Raw genomic sequence first — 25036 nt, 5'->3', positions numbered from 1 at the left:
GATCAAAGTGGAAAGAACAAATCAATAACCTAGAGTAACATTTGTGACGGCTTCCCCCTTTGTGCCTAACCTTCGCTGGCGGTTTCCTTAGAAGCTGCCGACAAGCAAGCGCTAACAGCCTCGTAGGAAGCGCTCAGCCGTGTGTTGGGGTCCCTCTTTGGCTTGGGAGGAGGCTGTTTCCTTGGTGACGGCAGGCTATTGCTGTCCTCCATGCTGAACACAGAGTGCAGGGAGGGGGACCTGATGGATGACCCAGCCGCAGAATGTACCAAGCCGTCCACTGCCATGGGGACGGGGACAGAGCTGGAGTGAAAGTGCTTAGGCGTTCGACAGCCGGCAAAGCTGTCCTCAGAGACCTTCCCACCCTTGTCTTCGGCTCTGAAAACACAGAAGAGAGGCCCAGATGCATTATTCAAGTGATAACAATGAACCTGTTCATGCAAACATAACAACAGCTTTTTGGTAAACAACCTCACAACTCCCCTGCTGCGCGGAGGGGATGTGTGGAGTAATCTTCTGACAAACAAATCCCGATCAAGCTGCTAGCTTTCTTCCATTTCCTGTTTCATGATAAATCAGGACACTGGCCCCTTTTCACACAAATGCAGCTTTCCTTAAGCAGTTGCATATTGTTGATCAGACGTTCACCGAATGAATCGTTCACACTTTGATTGTTGCACACAATCAAAAGCTGCGTTTCCAATCTGAATGATAATTTCTGGGAAATCCATTTTAATGGAAAGTTACTGAGGCAGCAAATGCTGAGCCTTTATCATTATTTTCTAAAAAGACAACAATAAATTCTATTTAGATAATGCAAATCTTTAAAATATTAATGACCTTTTTAACCACCGACATTGGCTGCCTGAACTATTCCACCTAGATATCTATACATCCTCCTGTTAAAGCTTACTTATTAATTATCCCTTTAAAGATATCAAATATAACAGTTTTGGACTTTTACTCATTCCTTTTTTTTTTTTCTTTTTTTTTTTTTTCTATTTTAATGTGTAACGAGAAGTGACAGTTATCAACAAATTGATAAACCTAACAACGTACAGTGGTAGTGTATTAGATAGATGTCCATACCATCATTTTACAAACAAATTTATTTTTTTTTTTTTAAATTGTCTTTCTGCATGGCAGATCACCAGCAGAGCTGGAATTCATGCACAGGATATAGCCAGCTGCCCATGTAGTAAATGAAACAGCTAAAGATGAAAGTGTGGTGCTCAGTGGATAATTTGTTTTCACTGTAATGTTTAATTACAGTCTTTCCTACAAAGGCATTTCCTCCAATATGTAATCACTGGGATATTTGAAGCTAATTAAGCAGATGCACTGCCATTTTCACTTTAATAAAAGTCACTGACAAAAGCAATGAAAGCAAAGGCAGTTTTTCCGGATGAGAATTAAGTTCCTATGGAAAAATAAATATTTGTATGTCCAGCAAGTTATAGACACTTTCCTGCAATTGATACATATTTGCTAGTAACTGCAAATGCTACTTTTGCCCATTCAGGTGTCTGAGAGAAAAAAAAAAGATCTCAGACACCACAGCTAAGGAAAGAAAGGCTCTCCAGCACCTGCTGGATTTCAACAATAGGTACTCTTGAAAATTCTGATGGGAGCTAAACAAAACAAACTTTTGTCTATTTTTTTAAAGACTTCAATATCTTCCTATGAAGCTCCGTCTGCCTCGAAGAGCACATTACCAGTGTCCTCTAGTTTTGAGACTTAATTACCTGCTACGCAGACAAAATTGTCTAATACTGATTCAGGCTGAGTATATACTTGAAAATCTTCTAGAATTCCTGTGACTTTCAAAGCAGAGAAGAAAAGCTGAGGAAATGCTCTAATTCCTCACTATCCAGCACAGAAGGTAGTTTCTCATCTTACCTTTTGTGGACTTCCTCTGGTCGGTTTCTAGCCTCTAGCTTTTCCCTGTGGTAAGCTGCATTCATCTCATTGCGGATCCGGTCATTTTCCCGAGCAATGTCAGAAGCATTTTGAATGACCAAGGCATCATATGTTTTCAGCCCCATATCCTCGACATTCTGCAAGAAGCTTTTGATTGAGGTGACCTCTTGCTGTTTGATGCTCATCTTCTGTAGCATGTGCTGGCGAGCTAGAAATCCTCTTACAACTACCATAACAAAAGAAAAAATTATGGACTAATGAAAGACAGCTAACAAATTAGCAAATAAATTAATATTACTGTGTGTTCTGCTGTAAACATAAAGAAATCAAATTCAGTCAAAATCTTATACAAAGAATGAAAGAAATGTGACTGAATATATATATACAAAAAATGGAACCCTGTTTTCTACTGTCAGTGCTTAAAACAAAGTATGACAGCAAATTCATTCACAAATTTAAGCTATCATAACTCAGAATGTTTACTTTCAATGGTTACTTTTGTTTGCATTACAACTAGAAACTTGGATGTATGATGCAGAATGCAGAAGCATACAGTTACAAAGCAAAGGTCAAAAGATCAAAATAAACCCCTGTGTAAATGATTGTTGCATTGAATGCCATAGAAATTATAAGATCATTTGGATCTGATAAACTTAAAACAGTACTTTAGATATTTTTGTGTACCTATAAACAGAAAAAGAAATCAAAAATCAAAACCAACACAAGATCTTTGAGACTTTTTTTTTGCTCATTTTCTTTCAGAAAAACAATTAATGCAAATTTCTGAAATGTTTCTGTCATATCACCTGCATTTTTCAGTTTAAAAATTTCATCTACATTGCATCAGCTTTATGTGTCTATCAGGTCTATTTTTCACACTCCTTGTCAGCCTTATGTTTTGGTGTATCTCCTGTAGTAGCTTTCTGTGTTACTTTTCTAAGTATGTATATGCATTTCAACAGTTTCTACCCAACCTAAATACCACTTAGTTTCCTAAATTTTCAGAAGCACCCAGCTGATCAGAAACACAAGGCACAGGGATTTCTGTAGCCATGATGACTTCAGCACCAAATTGATTACTCTACCTATGACCAGTGGTATTAGTATTCTTGGAGCATACGTCCTGGTTTAGGAGGAATAGCTGTACCAGCCAAAGGTGCTTTTCTTGTTTGTTTGTTTGCTTGTTTTCAATTTCCCCAAGGTGCTGCTTCTTTCCTGGTCTAGAGTAAATTCTGTGTACCTCACAGGGAAGAACTTCTTTTAGAATTATTTGCCTAGTGCCTGAAATATTGTCAATTTTCAACTTACATGTAACAAAAATGGGTTAGATTTCATCGTTCCTCATAATGTTTGCCATCATTTTGCTCAAATGAAAGTTTTTCATAAGTAAAGTAAACAGGAAGTAAGTAGCCTATATAAGATGTTGGTTTGGGAGATACTAATGAAAATAATGAGGTTGCAAGATTAAAGAAAAAATTATATATATATATATATATATATATATGCTTCCATGTATAGGCGTTTTTAACAATGTAATTAAGTGTTAGTTGTAGGAGCACTGCAAAGTAACATCAAATACCAGTCAAGCTGAATTAATCTAAAGGAAAAATGTAGAGAGAGAAAGATATAATTAGTGTTCTATGAATGTAAGATGATACTGAATAAAATAAATAACGCAGAGAGCAATGTAAGATAGTATCACCTTTTATGTCCTTGTTTGGATATTTAAAACAAGATTTTTTTGGTTTTAGAGATGCTCTAAGCCTGATTGATTACATATAAGACAGGGTAGTGTTAATGTCCTAATGGTGCTGCTATCCAAAATTCACTGGTTTTGGAAATGTTCACGTTTCTTTGATATTACTTATATACTTTGATATTACTTATAATGGACGACTTTGAAGGTTTACAATTTTTATAATCATAGGCAGCCATGCCATTTTCAGTCCCTTGGAGTTACATTCTATAATAAAATCTGACTTCTTAAAAACCTGAAACATTAATGCACTTACCCAATTTAGTTGAAAAGGAAATTAATGGCACAGGTGTTTTTTTTGTTGACAATTTTATGAGAATTCACAGTGGATATACACATTACTGAGTATGAATTCATAATGTTGCTGTTGAGAAGGTAATGAATACATGTATAGAACATTATCAGAGTTCAAGGCTCAGAAGGATGAAAAATTTTGAAGAGCTTAAAAATCACAAATTGTTCCTTCACTTCCAGTATTTTCTTTAAAATTACCTGTTGCAGAGCAGATTGGGCATTTGACAAATGTTTAAGCATCAGATCCTGGATGACTTTGAAAAAAAGCTAAAGTACAGCTGCATTTTTGCAAGTGTGCTTATACATTTGTACTTTGATATTGGCTAAAAAATGAGAGGGGGTCAGTAATACCACTAAGGTAGTTTATGAAACGGAAATACAAAACGACATCCATTATAACTAGCTGTAGCACCTAGAGACTACTCTGAAACAAGCACTTTCATCAAAGCAGAGATGTTTTGAAGAAATGCTCAAGAAAGGTTTTTTTGCTTTTGTTTTTGTTTTCCAGACATTCTCATGATCTGAGTATCAAAGGTTTTCATTAAAAAATGGACATTTCACCACATTTCCTTTTCTATGAGGATATTTGAAAGATTTTGTCTTCAGACACAGAAACAGACAAACAACAAAAAAAAAACACATAAATTTCATAAGGTCAAAAACAGATGTGAAATGAAACCGTCATTTCCTAGATCTTTACTGCTCTGTGTCATGTAGTACTGTATAGCTACTTAGATTGTGTTATATACTCATTCCTCATTTATGTAGATCTACAATAATTCTGACTTATGCAAATTAGAATAATAGAGGTTAGCACCTTCAGGGCATTAAAATACCTAATTCTTCACAGTTCATCTAAAGTCAAAGATCAGAATAATTAAAATTCAAGTAGACCATGAATCTGGCTTCTGTGATAAATGTTTTAACTATTGTCTATACAATGTATTAATGTTAATTCCTAATCTGGACAAATTTTAATAGAAGAATCTAAAGATGATGGATTTTCCTGTGGGTGCAGTCAATTTTCTCAATGATTCAATATGATCAAAACTTCTCATATGTAGTTCTCAAACTTGAAGGAAAAAAAAAAAAAAAAAAAAAAAAAAAAACTGTAAAATGACCCCTTTCTTTGCTTGTGTAAATTAACTTTCAGGATAACAGAAAAAAATTATCTGGTTTGGTTTCTTTAAGTTTAGTTTGTTGTTGTTTTGTTTTGTTTTCCAAAATGTATAGAAATGCTGAAGGGATTGCTTGTAAGACTGGAGTAAAAACATTCTCTTTAGCTACGAATTTTGGACAAGGTCTGTTTTCCCATTTAAGTTCTTTTATAGCTATACGATACTACATTTTAAGATTGCTACAGAAAATACTGAGTAATTTTGATGTTAGTCAATATATTATCAAGAGAGATTTATCTTTCTTTGGATACAAGGGATGAGGGGAGAAATACATGGATATGCAGCAGGAGTGATACCATTACTTGCTAAGCATCATCATCCAAGAGTAGAAATTTATGCATCTCAGTTTTAGGACTAAATAAGAACAAGGCACAGGTACCTATCCTGCTCCCAACCTGCCAGTGCTCTTTCGCATGGTAATTCTGTGTTTCAATTGTAGCTATTTGTGAAGGGCAGCATATTTCATGAGCTAATGTAGTGAAATGGATGTGTAGCTATTTACTTATAAAAGTTCCTTAGTTTCTCAGGTTTCCGAGATTCTAGAAAATTTACAGATGAGCCTAGTTACATAGTACAAACACTTAGTTTTGGCTAAAAAGACTTTTCAAGTTAGCCTAATTAAGGATAACTAGAAGAAAAAAAATAAGACAAGAAAACCTATCATCTTCATTCTTCAGGCAGGGTTTGGCAGATACCTATTCCCTTAGCTCTGTAAAACATGAATGCATCTGAGGTGTAGTGCTCTATAAATTGGACTTTGAAAGGCAAATATTCCCTTCCTTTGAAAAGCTGGCACAAGAAGGGAGACAGGATAAGTCATTGTTGCTTTTCTAAATGTATGAATACAACAGGGTTATTCGGATACAAAATCAGGCACAAGTTTCAGCACCCAGCCGACCTGTGGCCTGTGTTAGCTCTTACCCTCCACATTCATTCCTGAACTGCTATAACTTTGATTCCACTTCCAAATTCAACTTTTTTATTGCTTTCCTCTATTTTAACAAATACATTTTACACTTTACCTCTATTTTTACAAATACACTTTACAGATATCTTAAGTGTGGGAGACAGAGGGATTTGGCCAACTTCTTTTCAGTGGTTAGCAGGGACAGGACAAGGGGCAATGGCCACAAAATGGAGCGCAGGAAGTTCCACTCCAACATGTGAAAGAACTTCTTCACGGTGAGGGTGGTGGAGCACTGGAACAGGCTGCCCAGGGAGGCTGTGGAGCCTCCTTCTCTGGAAATATTCAAGGCTTGTCTGGACACCTACCTGTGCAACCTGCTATAGGGAACCTGCTTTGGCAGGGGGGTTGGACCCGATGATCTCCTGAGGTCCCTTCTAACCCCTTCAATTCTGTGATTCTGTGATTTTTCACTGTAGTCTCACAGGGAAGAACAGTTAGTTAAAATGAAATGGTTATATATTCTTAAGTCTGTAATATTGTCTGTCTGGCAGATAAAACCAACAAGATAGGTCTTTGTCTTTCTGATTTCCTTAAAAGAGGTGCTACTGGGAAATGCTGCAGACATCAGCTAATTAGATCAATAAGGCATTGTGTGAAGGAAGTAGTTATTTGAGATTTTGATAGGAAATGGAACAGAAGTATCAGAAAATCAGGAGACAGTGAATACTAGCTCATTTTAAAAATGAGACAAAAATGTCAGTGATCTTAGTAAAAACAAAAACATAGAAGAAAAAAAATGCTTAAAAAAAAAAAACACTTTATAATAAAAAAGCTGCAACAAAAGGAGAAATAAAGACAACCAAATATTAAATTATTAGCTTTGTATTCACAAACATTTGAACACACTGGTATTTTCTATCTTTGTCATTGCATTTGATTTGCAACAAGAAGCTTAAGGTGATATTAATGCCTTGAAAAATCAACGAGCATACTTTAAAAAGGAAATGTTCAAGCTCTCCTTATTTTTAATTATAGTCAATAGTTTTCCATAAAATTATGTTTCAAAGACAGAAAGTGCAAGCATTACCAATGCTTGCATCACCTCCAAAAATCTGTATAAGCAGTTAGTTGGAAATATGTGTATAAGGAAATACATAAAATACAGCACTATTCAAGGAGGAGAAATTTGTTGTTGTTGTTATGCAATATGTTTCTTCTAAGTGTACAAGGTGATAGCTCAGGAATACTTGTTCTGTAATTGTTACCTTTTTGGCAGGTTATAATTTTCTTCTGAAGCTGAAGGCACAAATCGTTGAGATGGTCAGCTTGCCAGTACTTAAGAAACACTTTTCGGACTCCTATCTAGAATACAAACAACAGGGAAACCTTCACCATCAACAAAAAATGCCAAAATGATGACAAGTAAATAACAATAGTATGTATGCAATCCATCTGAGGGTTGAGATCAGATCTGCCATTTAAGAATAGAGTACAATGCCAACAGTTGTGCAGAGAGGCAATATCACTTTGTTGAATAAAAAGTGTATTTAAAAAGGACAAGCAAGCTGTCATACACATATTCCCCCTTCGTGTCAAAAAACATCCGGGGCAAACAGTCTTCACATTAAATATTGGGTTGGAAAAGAAAGCTTTCTGGATGTAATTACACTAATGATTGTGTTACTTAGAGACACAGTTTAATGGGTAATAGTGCAGGGGGACGGTTGGACCAGATGATCTTGGAGGTCTTTTCCAACCTTAATGATTCTGTGATCATGTGTTAGACAATTTAAGAGAAAACTAGGTTTAGTGTTCATAAAACAGAGGACTGTGAGCAAGGAGAAAGGTGAAAAGCCTTAAACCTATGTGAAGCAGAAAACAGTAGCAGACAGATGACACCTGTGGAAGAGAAAGGATTCAGCCCAAGTTGCAGGATAGAAGAAACTCAATGCCATTGGTAAAAATGATTCCTAATGTCCTATAAAATCATGAATCCTGGTTCCTGGAGTTGCCAGCTGAAGCTGTTCTGCAAGTCTCCTCTTCCTTCACAAGTCAGAGCTGCATTTGTGAAAACTGTTTTCCTATGTATTGACAGAGTGTATGAGCTTCTACTGGCACTGAGCATTTGCTTGGCTGGATTTATTTAGCTCTTTGAGGGTCTTAATAAACACAGCATACCTAGATGTTCTTCTCCTTTTACAGAAAAAATTAATTAGTTACACCAAAAAGAAACACCTTCCTTTTGATACTTCCAGAACATGCTGAAACAATCCTTAAAATTATTCTTTGTATAATCTTCAAAAGCATTCCTTACTAATAGCTTTAAAAAATAAATAATATTGAAAAAAAAAAAAAAAAAAGCTACTCCACAAATACAAAGTAACTAAAAAGCTTGGAGAAGTGATGCATTTGTTTATATCACTTTCTTCTCAGAAATTCTAGAGAAGAAACTTCACTTCTAAGAAACAACAAGATAGTACCAGGTAGCTGTGCTATCCAGTGAAGATTATAGCTTTTGTCTAGCTATTAATTTTGTATGGTTTATAAGCATACTGATTAATTAATACCAGTCTGGCTGAAATTGCAGACATTCGTTCCAATTCTTGTTTGTACGCAGAGCACAAGCTCATTTTCTTCTCGTTGCACCATCCTGCTCCACTGTTTTTTTAGTATAGATGTAGGAGCCAGACAGTTGGCAGGGAGATTTGCACACCTTTTCAACTAACTGCTTTTAATCCAAACACTGTTGTCAGGTATACTTCACTGGTGGCGATAAACCAGAGATAGCCAAGACACATATACCATGTCTAAACTCCATTAACAAAATTCAGAAGTGACAGGAGCACTTTTTAGTCCTTCAGCTTCCCTTCTCTCTACTCTAGAGAAAAACTACTTTGAAACAAATGTTAGGAGTCTAATTCTGAAGTTTGAGCTGACAGACAATGATTGTCAACTGTTAGTCTCTTAGTTAAAATCAGATGCACTCAACTGGCAAAATTAGAATTATTTCTAATTTTTTTATTTGTTAGTGACTCTTTTTCCAATAAAATAAGCCTTTTTGTGTTACTGTAAAGCGTGTGAAGGCAAGGTGCTAAAAAAACATATTACTTGTCTTGCCACTGTAGAAACTCATAAATAGGGAATAGGCTTTCTTTACATGCTGAAAATGCCTGGAACAGCTATTTTAGAAAACTAAGCGGCTACAGAAATACTAGCATAGCTTAGCTATTCCAGAAAAGCTCCTCTATTCAGACCATCTATTCTGGAATAATCCTTCTGCTTACAAATTGAAGTTATTATTCCAGAAAAAAATTGCTTTTGTCCAAGAGCCCTGTTTCTACAATTGTAGCTACCCTGGTAAAATGGTGCCATTATGGTTACTTAATAGATTATCTTAAGTGATGCCTAATAATTTTATAACATCATATTCATCTGAAGCAATCTCACTGAGTTCTCATTAGGCTCTCAGGGACATATTCTCATCCTCATTTTCCTGACTGCTGACTTCAAATAGAAGTTTTCGCTTTTCTTCCTGTACTTTCACACTTGTCTCCTTGTCTGGTTCTTAGCACTCCAAATTCCTTCTTCATCCATCATCTGCAGTCTGTTTCATTAACTGAACTTGCTAAATTTCCTTAGGAATCTTTCTTTGTGTTCCCAGTTTTTTTCCTCCTTTCTTCAAAAAAAAAAAAAAAAAGAAAAGAAAAATCAAAGAAAAATAATTCAATCACTTCCTTCTTCAGTTTAAATTTGCTTCTCTTTCAGGCATCTAATCTCATGTCATGAACAAGCAAATTTTTTATGTTTTCACAGCAAACCATGTCAATTTGCTCTTCTCTTCCCTTCAAGCATTCTTTCTATTTTTGAACCTTCAGTTTTCTTCCATGATACCAGAACTTCATCTCGACTCCTCCCACCACATCCATTCTGTCACTAAAGGCTGCAAATTCTATGATAACTGCTCTTAAAAAAACAGTTTTCTCTTCATCTTGTTAAATCACATATTGAACTTTTCTTATTACTAGCTTTGGCTACTAAAATATTCATCTACTTGCTCACATCACCTTAAATGCAGAATTGTTCTATAACTGAATTATTACTCATATTGTTAACTGTAATGAAATTATCATGTCATTTTTAAAACTAACATTTTTTTATTTTTTTTTTCTGAGTAGTTCTCAGAAAATCAATGTGCAGATACAGATACTTCTTAAAATTATATTCTTTTCCTCTGGTGACATTTTCTCTTTACACCCCACTTCTTCTTTCCATAAGCCCTCTGCATCACTTTGAAGATTTTTTTTTTTTTTTTTTAACCCCTGTGTCTAAGGCCTATACACTTTTTCTCATTTCTACCTCTTTCACTCCTTTTCCTGTTTCTCTCCTTCCTTCCTCACTGGAAGTCTAAAGTACGCCTCCCTATTAGGGCAAGATTATGGTACTCTGACAGTAGAAAAATCAGTTGAAGGAGATGAAAAGTTACATTTTGAAATCTTAGAAGGAGCCCTTATAACCAGAAATGCATACAGAAAAATTAACAACCCCATTCTCAATTAGTCTCATAATTAACACACTGATCACATCTATGATGTACTTCAAGTGTGTAACTTAACTAAACATGGAGTTGTGATTTATTTTGCAGCATTCAGTCACAAAATCACAGTCAAGACAACTGCTCAAGCTTATGGTCAGTGGAGCTACAAGTGTTCGCCATCTGGCTCTGTAGACTCACAAAGCCAGCTAGGGGACATGCAAATCATCAGCACTCTTTTCTCCCATCCCATACCCGAGGAACAACATAAATGGAGTTATCATGGTATCATTTATACTAAGAACTTCGTTAGTAGAAGTCTGCTATAATTTTTAAGTGAATGAAGAACGGACAGAATACAAATTCATTTTTTACATTCAGATAAAAGCTATCTGCAGATTTCACATCATATGCCAGGTCTACTGAGAATAGAGATCTACACAGAGGCATGTATAGAATAAACTACTGTAAGACATCAGGTTGCGTTCACATTGCTGGAAATCTCTGTTGCTCCATCTTTGAACTAAATCTGATACCCTCTGAAGCTGATAGAGAACAAGTTAGTCTCCCTGTCTCCTCTGCGCAGTTCCGGCGTTCAGTGAAAGCAGGAACACTGAAAAAGGTTGGCATTTCATATGCTGGATATCACTACAGTTTGTGAGCCTGCATCTTCACTGTGGTCTTTTCTCTAACCACAAAGTGTTTCCTGCTTACCTAGAGGGAAAAAGGTTAAAATGTTCTTCCCCTAAAGAAGTCACTTTTCCATACTTTCTGGGATACAAAGTGCTTTCATCTGAGTCTGAAATTTTAATGTCATTTAGACTCCTGTAAAAGTAAACCATCTGTGAATTACAGTCACAGTTATTTTAATTAGAAAAGCATTAGGGCTTTAAATGTTATTTTTCAAAATGACACATTTTTTAAAGATTAAGTAAAATTGTCATTGATGACTACCAAAGCTTCAATTACTGCTACAGGCCTTTCTTTCCTTTTTTTTTTCTTTTTTTTTTCTTTTTTTTTTTCTTTTTTTTTTTTTCCGAGGAGGAGGAAGAAAGGATAGGAGCAAGCTGTTCTCATTCTTTCCTTTTCTTCCTTCCCTTCTCTCTCTCTCTCTCTCTCTCTCTCTCTCTCTCTCTCTTTCTCTTTCTTTCTTTCTTTCAAGAAAAGGTGTAGGATGTAGAAGTACAGACATTCAAAACTATGGAATGGATGCTGAGATGGTGTGTAGGTGGCATGGAGGCAGTATTAGCTCATATTTAATAGGTGTCAAGGGAATCTGTAAAGCTGTTCTTTAGTTTAAAAAAGGCAATTTGTGGGAGTGCTGTGTGTTTCTGGCAGTACTTTCAAAATAGCTACCTACAAAAGACAGAGAACTATAATCTAATGATATTTTACACAATGACACACATTTTCACAGTGCATTAATGAAATGTAGAAAAAAAGCCTTAAAACTATTGTAAAACGTGTCTTTCTGCAGCGTACATGTCTGCAAAAATATTATAATGACAAACACATTTACAGGGCACTGATCTTTTACAAGGACTGAAATGTTATTTTTAAAGGCTTACTCTCTCTGCTTCATTTGTTAGCTTTTCTTTACACATTTTAAGAGCCCTCCTTTGTCTCTGGCAAACTACTGACCTTGTACAGTGGCACATACTGAACACAACCACAGTTGGGCATACCTTATGTATGGTCTTAACATAAGCATGTGAGTAGTCCAGTATTCACGCAAGTGACAGAAGGTATTTATGCAAGAGTTTGTCAGGATCTGGACTTTAGGGAGAAAAACTGTCATTCAGCTCTCTGGGAAATGGCAGAACAATGGTCAACCCTGTTCCAAAAACTGTGCAACCCTCACTTCTCTTCACTGGAGAGACAACAAAGAAAAGACTGCATCAAAGGAAAGGAAATGAACAGGAAGTGTAAGATCTATGTAAGGAATATTTAGCCATACCCTGGTTTTATCTTAAGGGATCTCTTTATGATAGACCTGTAACTCTATTCTTTCTCAATTCTAGAAATAGACATAGCACTGAAAGAAACAAGATGGAAGTATGTGTGAATGTGAACTGAGAAATACAAGCAGCAGGCAACAGGGACAGACATGGCACAGAAGGTAGCCCCTGAGGTGGAAATCTGGAAAACTAAACCCAGACATATAAGAGATGAGCACCGGGACCAAATATGAAGCGACCTTTCTAAAAACAAAAGAAAGAGTAGAAAACAATAGAAAAGGGTCAAGAGAGAGGCAAATAGAAAAAATCAACTTTGAATTAGAAAGAGAGACTCAGAGTCCAAATGTGAGAGAGCTGCATGAAAGAGAACTCAGAAGGAAAATGAAGTTTGCCAGACTAGTAATCATAACCACCCTGAAAGGTAGATGGAGGTAGGGAGGGAGAAATATATTCCAGAGGGGAAAAAAAAAAAAAAAAAAAGGAAATAGGAACCATAGGAAAAGCTCAGTGTGAATAGACAGAGCTGGTCAGAAGTCAAAGTGAATGATCCAATGGTCGAAGGAGATGCTGTGGACTTGTATTGCGTAGCACAAAAGAGCTGCTAGGAAAGCTTGCAGGTGGATGCTTACTTGGGCCAGCTTTTTGGCAGTACTGGTGAGGTGTAGCCTCACTCTGGCAATTTGTGCTACCAGCAAATTATTTCTAAGAATATAATGGGATGATATACTACTTGGACAATTACTTTTGCTGACAAAATTCAAAGGATGAGGCAAATACAAACACTGGTGTTTTAATCATTTGCCATTAGTTTGGAAACCCCTCCTGGGATTTTTTTTCAAATGTGAATATGAAATTACTCAATTTTAAAATTGCCTCAAAGATGATTGACTTTTAAAATACGAGATTCAAAACAAAAAGGAAAATTACATTCAGCACAGCTAAGGTTAGTAAATGACAAATAAATACACTGAAATACAATTTATGAGGCTCCTGAAATGACTTCAGTAATGTCTGTAGCTGTAAGAATGTGGATTGAAACTAAATCAACATCTGTCTCATGCAGCTACCTGCTGCTGATTTGGAGATTCAGGAAAAACAAAAAAAAAAACAAAAAAACAAAAACACATTCAGACTGACCTTCCTGTACTGCTTATTTCATATCTGATCAATCTTTACATCATTCCATTCAAACTTAACACCTGTCTAACTCTCTCCAAAATGAGTGATCTCTTGTTTTCAGAATCCAAGGCTACTGATAAGGAATCATTATGGATTAGAACAGCCAGGCTAAAAATTGAAAAGATAAGCTAAGACAAAGATTTTATTAGACACGTTTAAGAAGTCCTGTCTTTTAAACAGACAAGTATTCCTAGCAGTTAAAGGCTCAGAGATTCTCCTTTAGTGAAGTCTGTCCTTCAGAGCGCTTGTATTTAAAAGCTGCACTGTACAGTGAGAGCAAATTAAACTGACATTTTACCTTTGGTAAAATATAAGTTGTTTGCATTTTGGCAAGCTCCATATGAAGTAACTGAAGAGTTAACTGCAGATCACTGACCTTAGCTAAACAAAACGTAAAGCTCCGAGTTTTGATGAGAAAGCTCAGTAAGCTATGAGCTAACTCCCCTTTATTGAATTCATATTTGCAAGCTTAACAGTGTGAGGAATGATAATCCAAATGAATGAAAGTTTCCTTCTGTCAGTAAAAGCAGCCAAGGACTGTTTGTGCCCCAGATTTCTCTCAAAGCATGCTAATGTTTGCAAGCTAGTCATGCTATTGGGATGGTAGGCTTTCCTTGGCTAATACATCATTGCATGACAATAAATGAACAATGAATGTGGACTTGTAAAGGCCTTCACACGTTCTGGAGGGTGGGAGATTCTCCTGCTCGACACGAAGCAGCCAGTACTCCCACTCAATTTGACTCTGAAGTTACCATATATCAGCTTGCTCCCTCTTACATTAGTAGCAAAACTCTCAATGACTTCTCCAGGGGTTAAACAAGTCTGTTATTTTCACTCTGTCTGGAGCAGGAATGGTTTGTTTTGATTTAGAAATCTGATTTTCTCTTACATAGGGTGTGCTTAAAAGTCACAGCAAGTAGCTAGGCTTGTCATGATCGAGTATATATTTAAACTGAAAGAACACTTTATCTAGGCTGCACACAGAGTCAGGATGCAAAAACAGCCTTTCATTAGTAGCTCTGCACTTTTATAATTTCTGTAGTTAAGCTAAGTGCACGACTGAAACAGCATTGTATGCCAGCTTCAATTAAACAGCTATTTTATTGTCCTAGTTTAGTTATCTCCAGCTCAGCTTACCCAAGTAACAGCAACATTTCATAAACCTATCAACACTTCTCTAATAAATACTTCCCCCTAACACAGAAGCTGCTGAATCAAGCACAAGACCTTGGCTAGCAGATAGTGTTTGCTCTTGCACTCATCTAAATAGTAGAAAATAAACCAAAATTGGATTCTGGCATTGGGTCTTCTTCATTTGCCCTCAATTTTTAAACAGGCTGCAGTATTTACAAGAGGAGGAAGAGCATGTTTTGTGAGTAGGCTTTGAGTTTTGTTGTTTTGTTGGTTGATAAAACACTCTCCAAACGCAAGTTATGTGAGGAAAGAAAGATAAATTGTAAAGTAGGAAAGAAATACAAAGAAACCACTTTCTTCACTCATTTTTGAGAACTCATTTCAGAACACTGATTTGCTTTCCCCTCCCCTCAATTTAAGATCACCTTTCACAAAATGAGATAGTCAAGTATGTTATCCCAAGGAGGATGCAGTGTATCAAGGAGGATAGTGTATCATCTAAATTCACTCAGCTGCTACAGAGTCCAGATTTTTCCTTCCTTCCCCCACCCCTCACCTCCCTTCTGTGGAGTTCATTGCCAACCTTGTCCTCTGATGACATGTAAGCAGGAGGTTGATTTCAGATGTGTGTTGCTTTTTCCTAAACTTCACCATCCTTGATGTGGATACTTTAGCTGTCTATTTTTTGGCCAATTTATCCATCCAAATCTGCAACAGTTCTTCAGGGAAGTGCAGGTAACAGAATTGGGGAAGACATTCTTTGACTTATTCATGAACCCCTGCATCAAACAGATTTTCAGTTCCAGCAGTGACTCATTTGAAGTAGTTACTGCTGGCAACAGTGGCTGAATAAACTGGTTATATGTGTAACCCCCTAACTCTTGGATGATTTTTAGTGATGCACTATAACATAACTCCTTTTCTCTGACTTAGGTAGCTGACATCATCCCAGGTTCCTGATTTTTCTTTTCCTTCCTTTTCTTCCCCATCCTTCTTTTCCTTCCTTTTCTTCCCCCTCCTTCTTTTCTTTTCTTTTCTTTTCTTTTCTTTTCTTTTCTTTTCTTTTCTTTTCTTTTCTTTTCTTTTCTTTTCTTTTCTTTTCTTTTCTTTTCTTTTCTCTTCTCTTCTCTTCTCTTCTCTTCTCTTCTCTTCTCTTCTCTTCTCTTCTCTTCTCCTTTTTCCCCTTTCTTTCTTTTTTTTTTTTTTGGAGTCCTCTGCTGTAAAAGCATAGAGGAGGTCACCCATGACAACTACAGATTGTATAAGCTTCCTCATTTAGACTGTTATTTAAAGTTCAACTTTCATGATTAGTCAAATGAATCAAAAAAGATAATTGAGAGAGAGATTATGTGACACAGACATTAGTCACTACTGGTATACAGTTTTGTATCAGCAACACAAAATGTGGTGGATTCAAGTTTGTATTCACTGGGCATTTTCTGTAAGAAGTTTTCTGGACTTAGAATTAATTTTCTCCTAGATTTTCTTCCATTTTCTTTCATCTGTTTGTCATAGGTCTTTGTGGCTTGAAGTGGTAAGGAGCAGGTCACTCACTCTTTCAGACAGCCCTTGTTCCTTTCAGCTTAGTCTGTTGCCAGTGTGCTTCTCAGTCACTCTCTGACAATGGTATAACTCTCACCTACAACCCCCCCATTCCATTTAACTTACCGACATCACCTAAGAGTTTGTCTCCTTACTGGTTTGAAGGAAAATGCATCATGTGCTGCTGTAGTTTTGCACACCTGACTTCTAACGGTGTAAATGATATTCTGGAGTCAGAACCTCTAAAACCTGTTTGAGATCACAAGCTGCATTCCCTGAATAATGGAAGGATCATGTTTTGCAATTTCTTTCTTACATTTTCGTCTTTCAAGGTTTCAGGCTTGTTTTCAAACACCAGTCACTATACAATCACTAGTCTTGAGCTACAGAATATCACTGATGGCCAATTGCTTTTTGGGGGGCTGTAATGCTGTTAGTGGGGAAATAAACTTGATAGGCATCCTGCTCTGTTTTGTGACTGGAGCACAATATGTAATTACTGTTACATAGCTTTTGTCCCATATCAAACTTGTAGCCTCAAACAAGTTCTGAAGGTTAGTGGTACTCTCGGCTCCAGGTACTCGTAAGGTAAAATATATCTTCTAGATATTAATGACTGTTTTGTTTTGTTTTGTTTTGTTTTGTTTTGTTTTGTTTTTACAGGGAACTTTCTGGCAAGGATGCAGAATATGCTCCAGTACTGACCTAAGAAAACTGACCTAAAGAAAACAAGTCTATTTTATGATTTGTATCTTCTTTTAGGCCTTTCTTTTTGCTCTTTACTATTTAGATTATTAGAATTTAGATTATACAATGATATGTGTCCACTACTTACTTTAGTGACTAAAAGGGAACTTAAACAGGATTTTGACCAAAGAAAAACCTTCTTATGTGTCCACGTACAGGTAATCATGCATATGTGGGTAGGTACAATTTTTTCCTGTTATAAGTAAAGAATCTAGGACACTGAGAAAAAATCAGTGTTCACTCAGAGAAAATCAGCACAAGTCTAACACAGTCCTTGTCCTTCATCTACCTTTCCTTTTTCTTTTTTTTTTTTTCCAGAAACCTTTTCTGGCCATCTTAATGCTTGGACATTGTTACATGAATTGGAAGATATGTTAACCCCTTCCTTTAAACTAATAGGCTTTTAGAATATATGAGTGTTCTGACCACTCATCCATCCCTAAACTTCAGACCTGCCTCTGAAAATGGTCCAGATGCTGTCTTGTGGTATAAATTTCAGTTCTCCTAGGCTCAGAAAAGACCTCATACTGTCCAGATGAATAATCCATACATTAAGTCCCAGAATGCTTCCTTGCCATACATTAGCTTATATAGTGTGAAAGGGAGCAACATTTTCTTTAGAAATTGCATATGGCAGGGAAATCACTGCTTCTAAATTACAAAATTAGCCTAAGAGTACTTTGGCCAAATGGAGACATATGCATTGCAATCCTTATTCTGGTGAGGATTAACCATGGTATAAAAAGGATAAGGGGAAGGGATGGGAAGCTGAGAGCTTCCTGTTCATTGGCTTTTTTCTGGTGGTAGTGGTATTTGTACTTGATGTACAGTGATCCTAGTTACCTAGCTCTGAGTCAGCATACTGCTACCTATACAGGCACTGACTAGAAGGGAAGTCCTAAGCAAAAGTTTTCAGTCTGTCCTATTATGACAGTAAAGCATTTAGCATAGACTTTTACATGAAGAAAATATGCAGGTGTTTTTGCTTGTTTGTTTGTTTTCTTTCCTAATTCAGAAACAATTCAACCACTAAAACGCATACACCAGATACTTTTAAAAACCTGGAGACAAATTTATAAAGTGTACACGCTTAATTGAATTCCTTTTCTTCCCACAAGAGTACACCGATTTTTGACACAATGATCAGAGCTACTCATATGGTAGAAAACTCAGAAAATCAGCTTGATTCTACTCCAAAGCATATATTAAATGTCAAAAGAATGTACTGCTGCAAAGGATCTGGTGGCTTGCCACAATGGAAGTGACTCAGCTAGCTTGTTTAAAGAATGATATTTTAATTGCTTTGTAGATCACAAACCTGCCAGCCTTGTAATTTACACTGCTGAAGAACAAGACGACATCTCTCCTTGGCAGACAACTTCTTCTCTCCTGCTGCTGTATCAGCCAAATCTTTATACCTAGAAAAATTAGCAGAAGCAGAGTTACTCTAATGTGGGACCGGTTGACATTTTTGCAGATACTGTGAGTTTTCCTTTGACTTTCAAATCTCTGATATACAAACTGGAATCTTAGGATTCTGCTGCAGGTGAAGAAAACAAGGAGACCAACTGCTTTAAATCTTTCATGTTATTAGACATGACCTTGGCTAATAACAGTGTGGGATAAGTAAGGCCTAAACTCAGATTTGCTTCTTGTCAGTTCTTCTGATGCCTCACTGAAAATCAATGCAGAAAGAATGCAAAGCCTCATCAACTGATTTAATCGGTACTGGGTCAGGTCACTGAAAGGAGGAAAATATTTTTTCAGTATATGTTATATAACATATGGCTACCACGAAGTAATTCATAAGAAAGTGGCATTGCTTAAAATGTTTTCCATCAACCTAAAAACATTTTTTCTTCATTTTGAAGCATTTGAATGAAATGTGTCTTGTAGCAAAAAAGGCTTTAAGAACTTGATCAGTTTACACTATTAGAAAGGAGATCAAGAAGAGAGTTCATTACAGCATCAGAATACCTTCAAAGATAAAAAATGCTAGCTATTAAAATGCTCTTTGATGTACAAAAGAAAAGAACCAATGTAGGAAACAAGTTATACAAAGTCAAATAACAGAAAATTTCAATTTTAACTGTGAACCTATTACAACATACTACTACTAAAGAAACTCACGAATTTACCACAACTTGATGCCACATATTATTACTATAATTTCTTGAAGGCATTTCTCAGTCTAGATATGACTAGATGTAACAAGTTAGAATGCTTTTTCATTACAAAAAGCCAGTTTTTGAAAGGGAAAGATTTCACAAATGTGCCGCTTTTGAGTAATCTCCCAATGAAACAGAGGTAAGTTTTGAAGTTTGTGTGCCAACTACATTTCCTGAGATTTTATTTGTTTGGTACTCTGGTGCAACACAGAAGTGCTGTCCCAGGCCCACTCACACAGACCATGGAGGCAGAGCTGCCAGGTTCCAGGGATATCAGTGGTCCTAGAAGTCATAGCAACTCTGGAGCAATTTCCTCAGGCAAACCACTCTAAGGCCAAATTGAACCTCTACTTCCATCCTGGAGCTACACTGAGCTTCTGCAGTCTGGGAATGTCAACTGGTCTGGCAGCAGTCCTGCTGAAGACTCTACAGCTAAGGATCTATGGCTAGTAAATGAAATTTGAGAGGAATTATTTCTGCCGTAGAAAATATATCTGGAAAAAACAAACAAACAAACAAAACAAAACCCAATAAAAATCACCATCACTACCGACAAAGCAAACAACAACAGACAGCCTGTGCCCATTTATTAAGTATTCTAAGTGTTCTGTTAAACACTGTCACCTTCCAATGGAGTGTAGCCATATTTGAACATCCTTCTGAGATTACTGGTCATTAGCCTGTTTTAATTCCCAAATTATGCCCAAGATTGGTTTGGAGGAATTCTGGTTGGAAGGGGCCAAAACTTTACCAGAAACCCTTCTGATTAGTCTAACACCCTAGACTATCACTAAGAAACTGGGGATCTTATTTTCTTAATAGCTCAACTATGGTCAGAAAGACATTTGCTTTGTGTATTGCCATTAAGGCTGGGGCCACCTTGTTTCCACACTTGTATCACCCAGCTTTTCTTAGAAATCATGGAGAATCAGAGGTATTAGAGAGAAAACAACTGGAAAGCTTAGCAACTGCTGACTAAAATGAAGATGATTCAGCATTGACTCACAATGCATGAAGATGCAACTGTGAAAGTGGCCAGCCTGAAACTCACTCATAGTAGAAACCCAGAGAAACATATTTCATTCCTGAAGCAGTGCCAAATCAAAGTTTAAAAGGCTGAAATTCTAACTTTGGTTCAGATTTACTTTAGAACTATTCAAATCACAGGACTCAAAACAAGGATTACCAAATGTACTTTGCAATCTCTATTATACAAGAAGCCAGACAAAAATGATCCTTTGATTTTCCCCAATCTTAAAAATCTTTGAAATTTCATTACATTATCCTGGAAGTCTAATCAAAGTTTAAAATTCCTGTCTACCCCTTAAAACAAGCTCTATCTTAGAGAAAGAGGACAGGCTAGTGGTTGTGGTAACAGAGACAGAGCTAACTATGGAAATTTAAATTAATTTCCCAATTCTGCCACAAAATTCCATTTTGAATATAGGAAGTTATTTTGAATATAACCTACTTCTTCCTAAGTTAGCTACTGAAAAGCTGTGCTCCTAGTCTGAGTTAGCCACCTAAATCTCACAACAGACTGTGAAGATAAGGTTTTTCCATTGGGTGATTTGTTCTATGCATCCTAGACATTTTTCTTAAAATGAGAAGAGATTGCCCTCTGGAGGTGCTCTTCTCTACTGACCACAGATGGACTTGAGAGAAGTCCAGACTGGAGGCCTGCATTTTGGGTGGCTGAGAGGGCTCTCACTCTGTATCTACTTGTCTGACTGACTGACTCATCTGCTGAGTGGGCCTAAGAGAACTTCCTTATTTCTCCTCTCTGTCTTTTTCAAATTTGTTGGCTATCTATGCACCTAGAATGAAAAAACAAAAACAAACAAACAAACAAAAAAACTACTTTTAGACTTGGTATCATCATCTGCCATCTCAGATCAATCACTTTAATCTTGTATATGACTGTTTAGACAAAAACTACATAAAATTTGTAGCTATTTTTCTCCGCCAGAATGTTTCCCTGGTTGATTTGATTTTCAGCACAATACTGATACAAATATCAGTACTGACACCAGAGTAGTAATGGGAATGGAGAAGCAGGGATGAGCAGCCTATATCTGTTGGTGGCAGCCCAAATTTGTCCTGGACAAAAGTGGCGTTGTAATTATAAGCTTATTTGACTTTTTTTCATAGCTAATTTTAAATGAATTAAAGCATTTAAATTTTCTTTATTTTGTTTTTCCTTCTGGAGGTATAACCAAACATGTAATCTATGGCTTTGTGATTTTTTCTTGTATTTTAAACTTGCTATTCCCTTCAGGAAGCATTTTGTTAAAAAGAAAGCAAAATAAAATTGATAATAAACTGAGATATAAAACAAAACACAAAAAAACTTGTAAAAAACAATATTATTATCAAAACACAAAATTATTTATATTTAGCATATCAGATACTTTCTACTGTGAATGGAAGCTTGTGTTGCCATACAGACACAATAATTTAATGTCCTGTTAAATTTAACACTTTCATGGTCTCAAGAATAACAAAAGAACTTACTATTTATCATATTTACTGTATCATAGTAAAATCATAATAAAAATACTGAATTTATGGTGTAGGCTTGTACAGATAAACTTGAGTTATGTGCAAACACTGAGGTTTGCTTCTGGGGAAATGCAATCTGTAGAGTCTTTGAAAACCTTCCCTTACCAGAGAATTCTGCTAGCAATGTAACCTTAGTTCACTCTTAGGTAAACGAACAACCCAATTAAATACTAGGCTTCTTCTCACTGACAGGTCATATATTTTCCCCACATAAATAACGCAGAATATATTTGTAAGGCTTTAGAGGCGATCCCGAGAAACCTAGTGAGCTACCTTGCTAAAAAAGACTTCAATGAGGTGAAATACATTTCAGCTAAACTTCCATTGATGAATTAGTTGTGTAGACTTTCTTAAAAGTCAATAGAAGATGCTATTTGAGTGTCATATACTCTGTTGTAACACTGATCCTTAAAATAGTTCAGATAAATTTTGCACTGTATGACCCCATTTCTTTCCACTGAGTATAAAAATAGGGTATGTATGTTCCCAATTCCAGCATAGACATGTACCGTTAGACAAAGTGAGTCCCTTTCCTAGGAAAGTAGAGAGGCTGATAAAAAGCAAGATCTCATGGCCTAGCCAGAGCAATTTATTCACTAATGGATCCAAAACAAAATAAAAACCAGGCAGATTTAAAGGATTAAATTGACTCTATACTCCTCCGCCACCATGTAAACACTAACAGTGTGCATTAGGAAATGCAAGACCACTTGCACCCTCCTTCCAGTTACAAATTATCATCAGGGAGCTCTCCCAGTCTTCATCCTCTCTACAGGAAACCAGTGTGTGTTTACCTCACCTTCATCCTTAGCACTGTCCTCTTCCCAACCTGTAAGTTTAACACAACAGAAGAAAGCTTTTGGCTAGACAGGTTGGCACTGTGAGCATGGTCTGGCTGGAACCCTCTGGTGTCATAGAACTTGTGCTCTAACCTCTTTTCTTTCACTTCTCAGTTTTGCTCTTTATCATGAAGATTTTTCGATTGTTTGGACTAGACACTACTGCCAATGCCTTCAGGTAGTTTGTGAATATGGAAAACTCAGTTCTCTTGAGTCTTCAAAGATGAGTGTTATCTGATCATTTTCTCCTTCACTTCCCTAAGTACACAACTGACAAGATCCAACAGGCTGCTTTTTTTTCTTCTTTTTTTATATTTTTTTTCTTTGGTAGAATATTCCTGAGTTCAGGTTATGGCACAGTAACCCACAGTCATACTCTCAGGCTCAGCACATTATTTGATTTACATGGAGTGTGCACAAATAGGCGGTAGGGCTGTACTCCCAGTTCTGTATACACAGCAAATCTTTAAGCATCGGAATAAACACCACACACTCAATTTCAATAGAACATCAACATGATAGAAGACACTAATGGAAAGAACATTGCAAGTACAAAGGGCACAAAAACAAGCAGCTCCAAATCAACAGCTTACACAAACCACATTGGTGTCCTTGAACTGATGCCTCAAAAATACCTTTTTTTCCTCTCTCTCTCTTTTTTTTTTTTTTTTCTTTTCTCCTCTTTGTTTGATTTTGCTATTCTATTTCTCGGGGCTTTCTCCCGCTTAGCCAAGAAAGAACAAAGTTAGAGATATCTACTGAGCGCAGTCCAATGTCCTCAGTAAGAGGATAGCTTTGAATACCAGAACTCCAATCTTTCCTGAAAGCAACTCCTTCTCTCCATGTCTTTGTCTTGTTGTTTCAGAAATGAAAATCACATATGGCTGGCATGCAGCTGCCTCATAGCAGTGCTAAGTAATGTAGTTTTAAGTGGTAAATATCCAAACACAGCTTATGCAAAGAAAAATAGTCAGTCCTGCCAGTGTAATTCATTATGTTGCCGTTTCGTTTTCTCTTTCTTTTGTTTACTATGCTGTATTCTGTTTGCCAAGTTAAAATGGCATGATTCAGTAAGATCTATTCAAAAGGTAGTGAATAAAAGAAGGCAATCCAAATTAACCTGTATAATGTATTTCTGCTAAAAGAAATGTAAAAATTGTCATCACAAAGGAGTAAAAACAGGTTGCGCTGTCTTACTAAATTCTCTTTTCTTCCTTTCTAAACTTCTTTTTTTCCTTTGACAACCAGTAACAGATTGATGTATTATTATGTCTGTGAAATATGTGAAAGAGATGGACTTTGTTTGCAAAACTTGTCACTATGTGCTCATAACTCAAGATCTTTAGTTTTGTTTGTTTGGATTTGGGGAGGATGGGGAGAGTGGGTTAGGCATGGCTTGTATTTGAAAAATCTATCAAGTGAGAGCTGAAATATCTAGAGGATCTATCTACTGCAGAGAGAAACCTATCCTTTTCAAGGGAAGGTAAGACATTTGGAAACGTTTCAAGTGATAGAAACTTTGTAAAAACAGTCACCAGAAAAGAATAGGATGGAATTTTGATTAATGTTATGTGTATACATGTATAAAGGATACATAGTCATTCTAGTTCCCTGTTATATCTTTTTTTTTTTCTTTTTAATTAAGGAATAACCTAATTATCTTTGAAATATGAGGAACAAGGGAAATTCCAGATAATTAGAAAAGGTGAAATAGAGTATTATGGTTTCCAAGAAAAGAAAAGAGATTTTGCCAATCTCTGTGCAATATATAAAATATAAATATATTGTTATACAGCATAAATATTAACACTTAAATCAGGTATTCAAAATTTGAGATAGAATAAACCCTTGACAGACATGAATAAAAAGATGCCTTTATAAAAACAGATTATAGCAGAGAAAAGAGATTGCATTTGGGGCTTATTTGGTAGAAGTACGAAAATACAAGATAAGAGGACTGTAAGTTTCACCTTTATGTAACACAACAGTTTTGGACTGAGTCTGCTTCATACAGACTTACAGAGATAATCCGCATAGGTGTGGACATGAACATACATGCATGAAGTGCAATTTGCCTAATAGGTTTGAAATGATGAATAAGTATATGTGGCAACGAACCAAAACTTCAGAGTGCCTGCATACCATGGTATTAGGTTTTACAATATCTTAATTGATATCAAGCAATGCAGGATTAAATGGCTAGACCTACAGACCAATTAGAATTAAGAGAGAAAATAAAATTAAAGTCATTTTGGAAAAACCGCAAGCAGTTTTGCTGGGTTAACCTGACAGCTATTTGCTGAGAGAAAGAAACCTGA

The 25036-nt window shown here is 36.3% G+C and overlaps 1 protein-coding gene across 4 annotated transcripts in view; it reads right to left on the bottom strand.

Annotated features, from left to right (window-relative positions):
* Window positions 1–25036, bottom strand: part of MYO16 (myosin XVI) — a 378556-nt gene that overhangs the window by 51272 nt on the left and 302248 nt on the right. For all 4 annotated transcript variants that reach the window (XM_027444352.3, XM_072031861.1, XM_027444351.3 and 1 more), the window contains 4 exons: window positions 18468–18567; window positions 7321–7417; window positions 1900–2146; window positions 71–378 (listed from right to left, as the gene is read on the bottom strand). In XM_027444352.3, the coding sequence (XP_027300153.2) occupies window positions 71–378; window positions 1900–2146; window positions 7321–7417; window positions 18468–18567 (752 nt within the window). The remainder of the gene's footprint in view (window positions 1–70; window positions 379–1899; window positions 2147–7320; window positions 7418–18467; window positions 18568–25036) is intronic.

The sequence above is a fragment of the Anas platyrhynchos genome, chromosome 1, assembly GCF_047663525.1.
Source record: "Anas platyrhynchos isolate ZD024472 breed Pekin duck chromosome 1, IASCAAS_PekinDuck_T2T, whole genome shotgun sequence".
Taxonomy (NCBI): domain Eukaryota; kingdom Metazoa; phylum Chordata; class Aves; order Anseriformes; family Anatidae; genus Anas; species Anas platyrhynchos.
The sequence above is the reverse complement of the archived record's forward strand: the minus strand, read 5'-3'. Positions and strand labels throughout refer to the sequence as shown.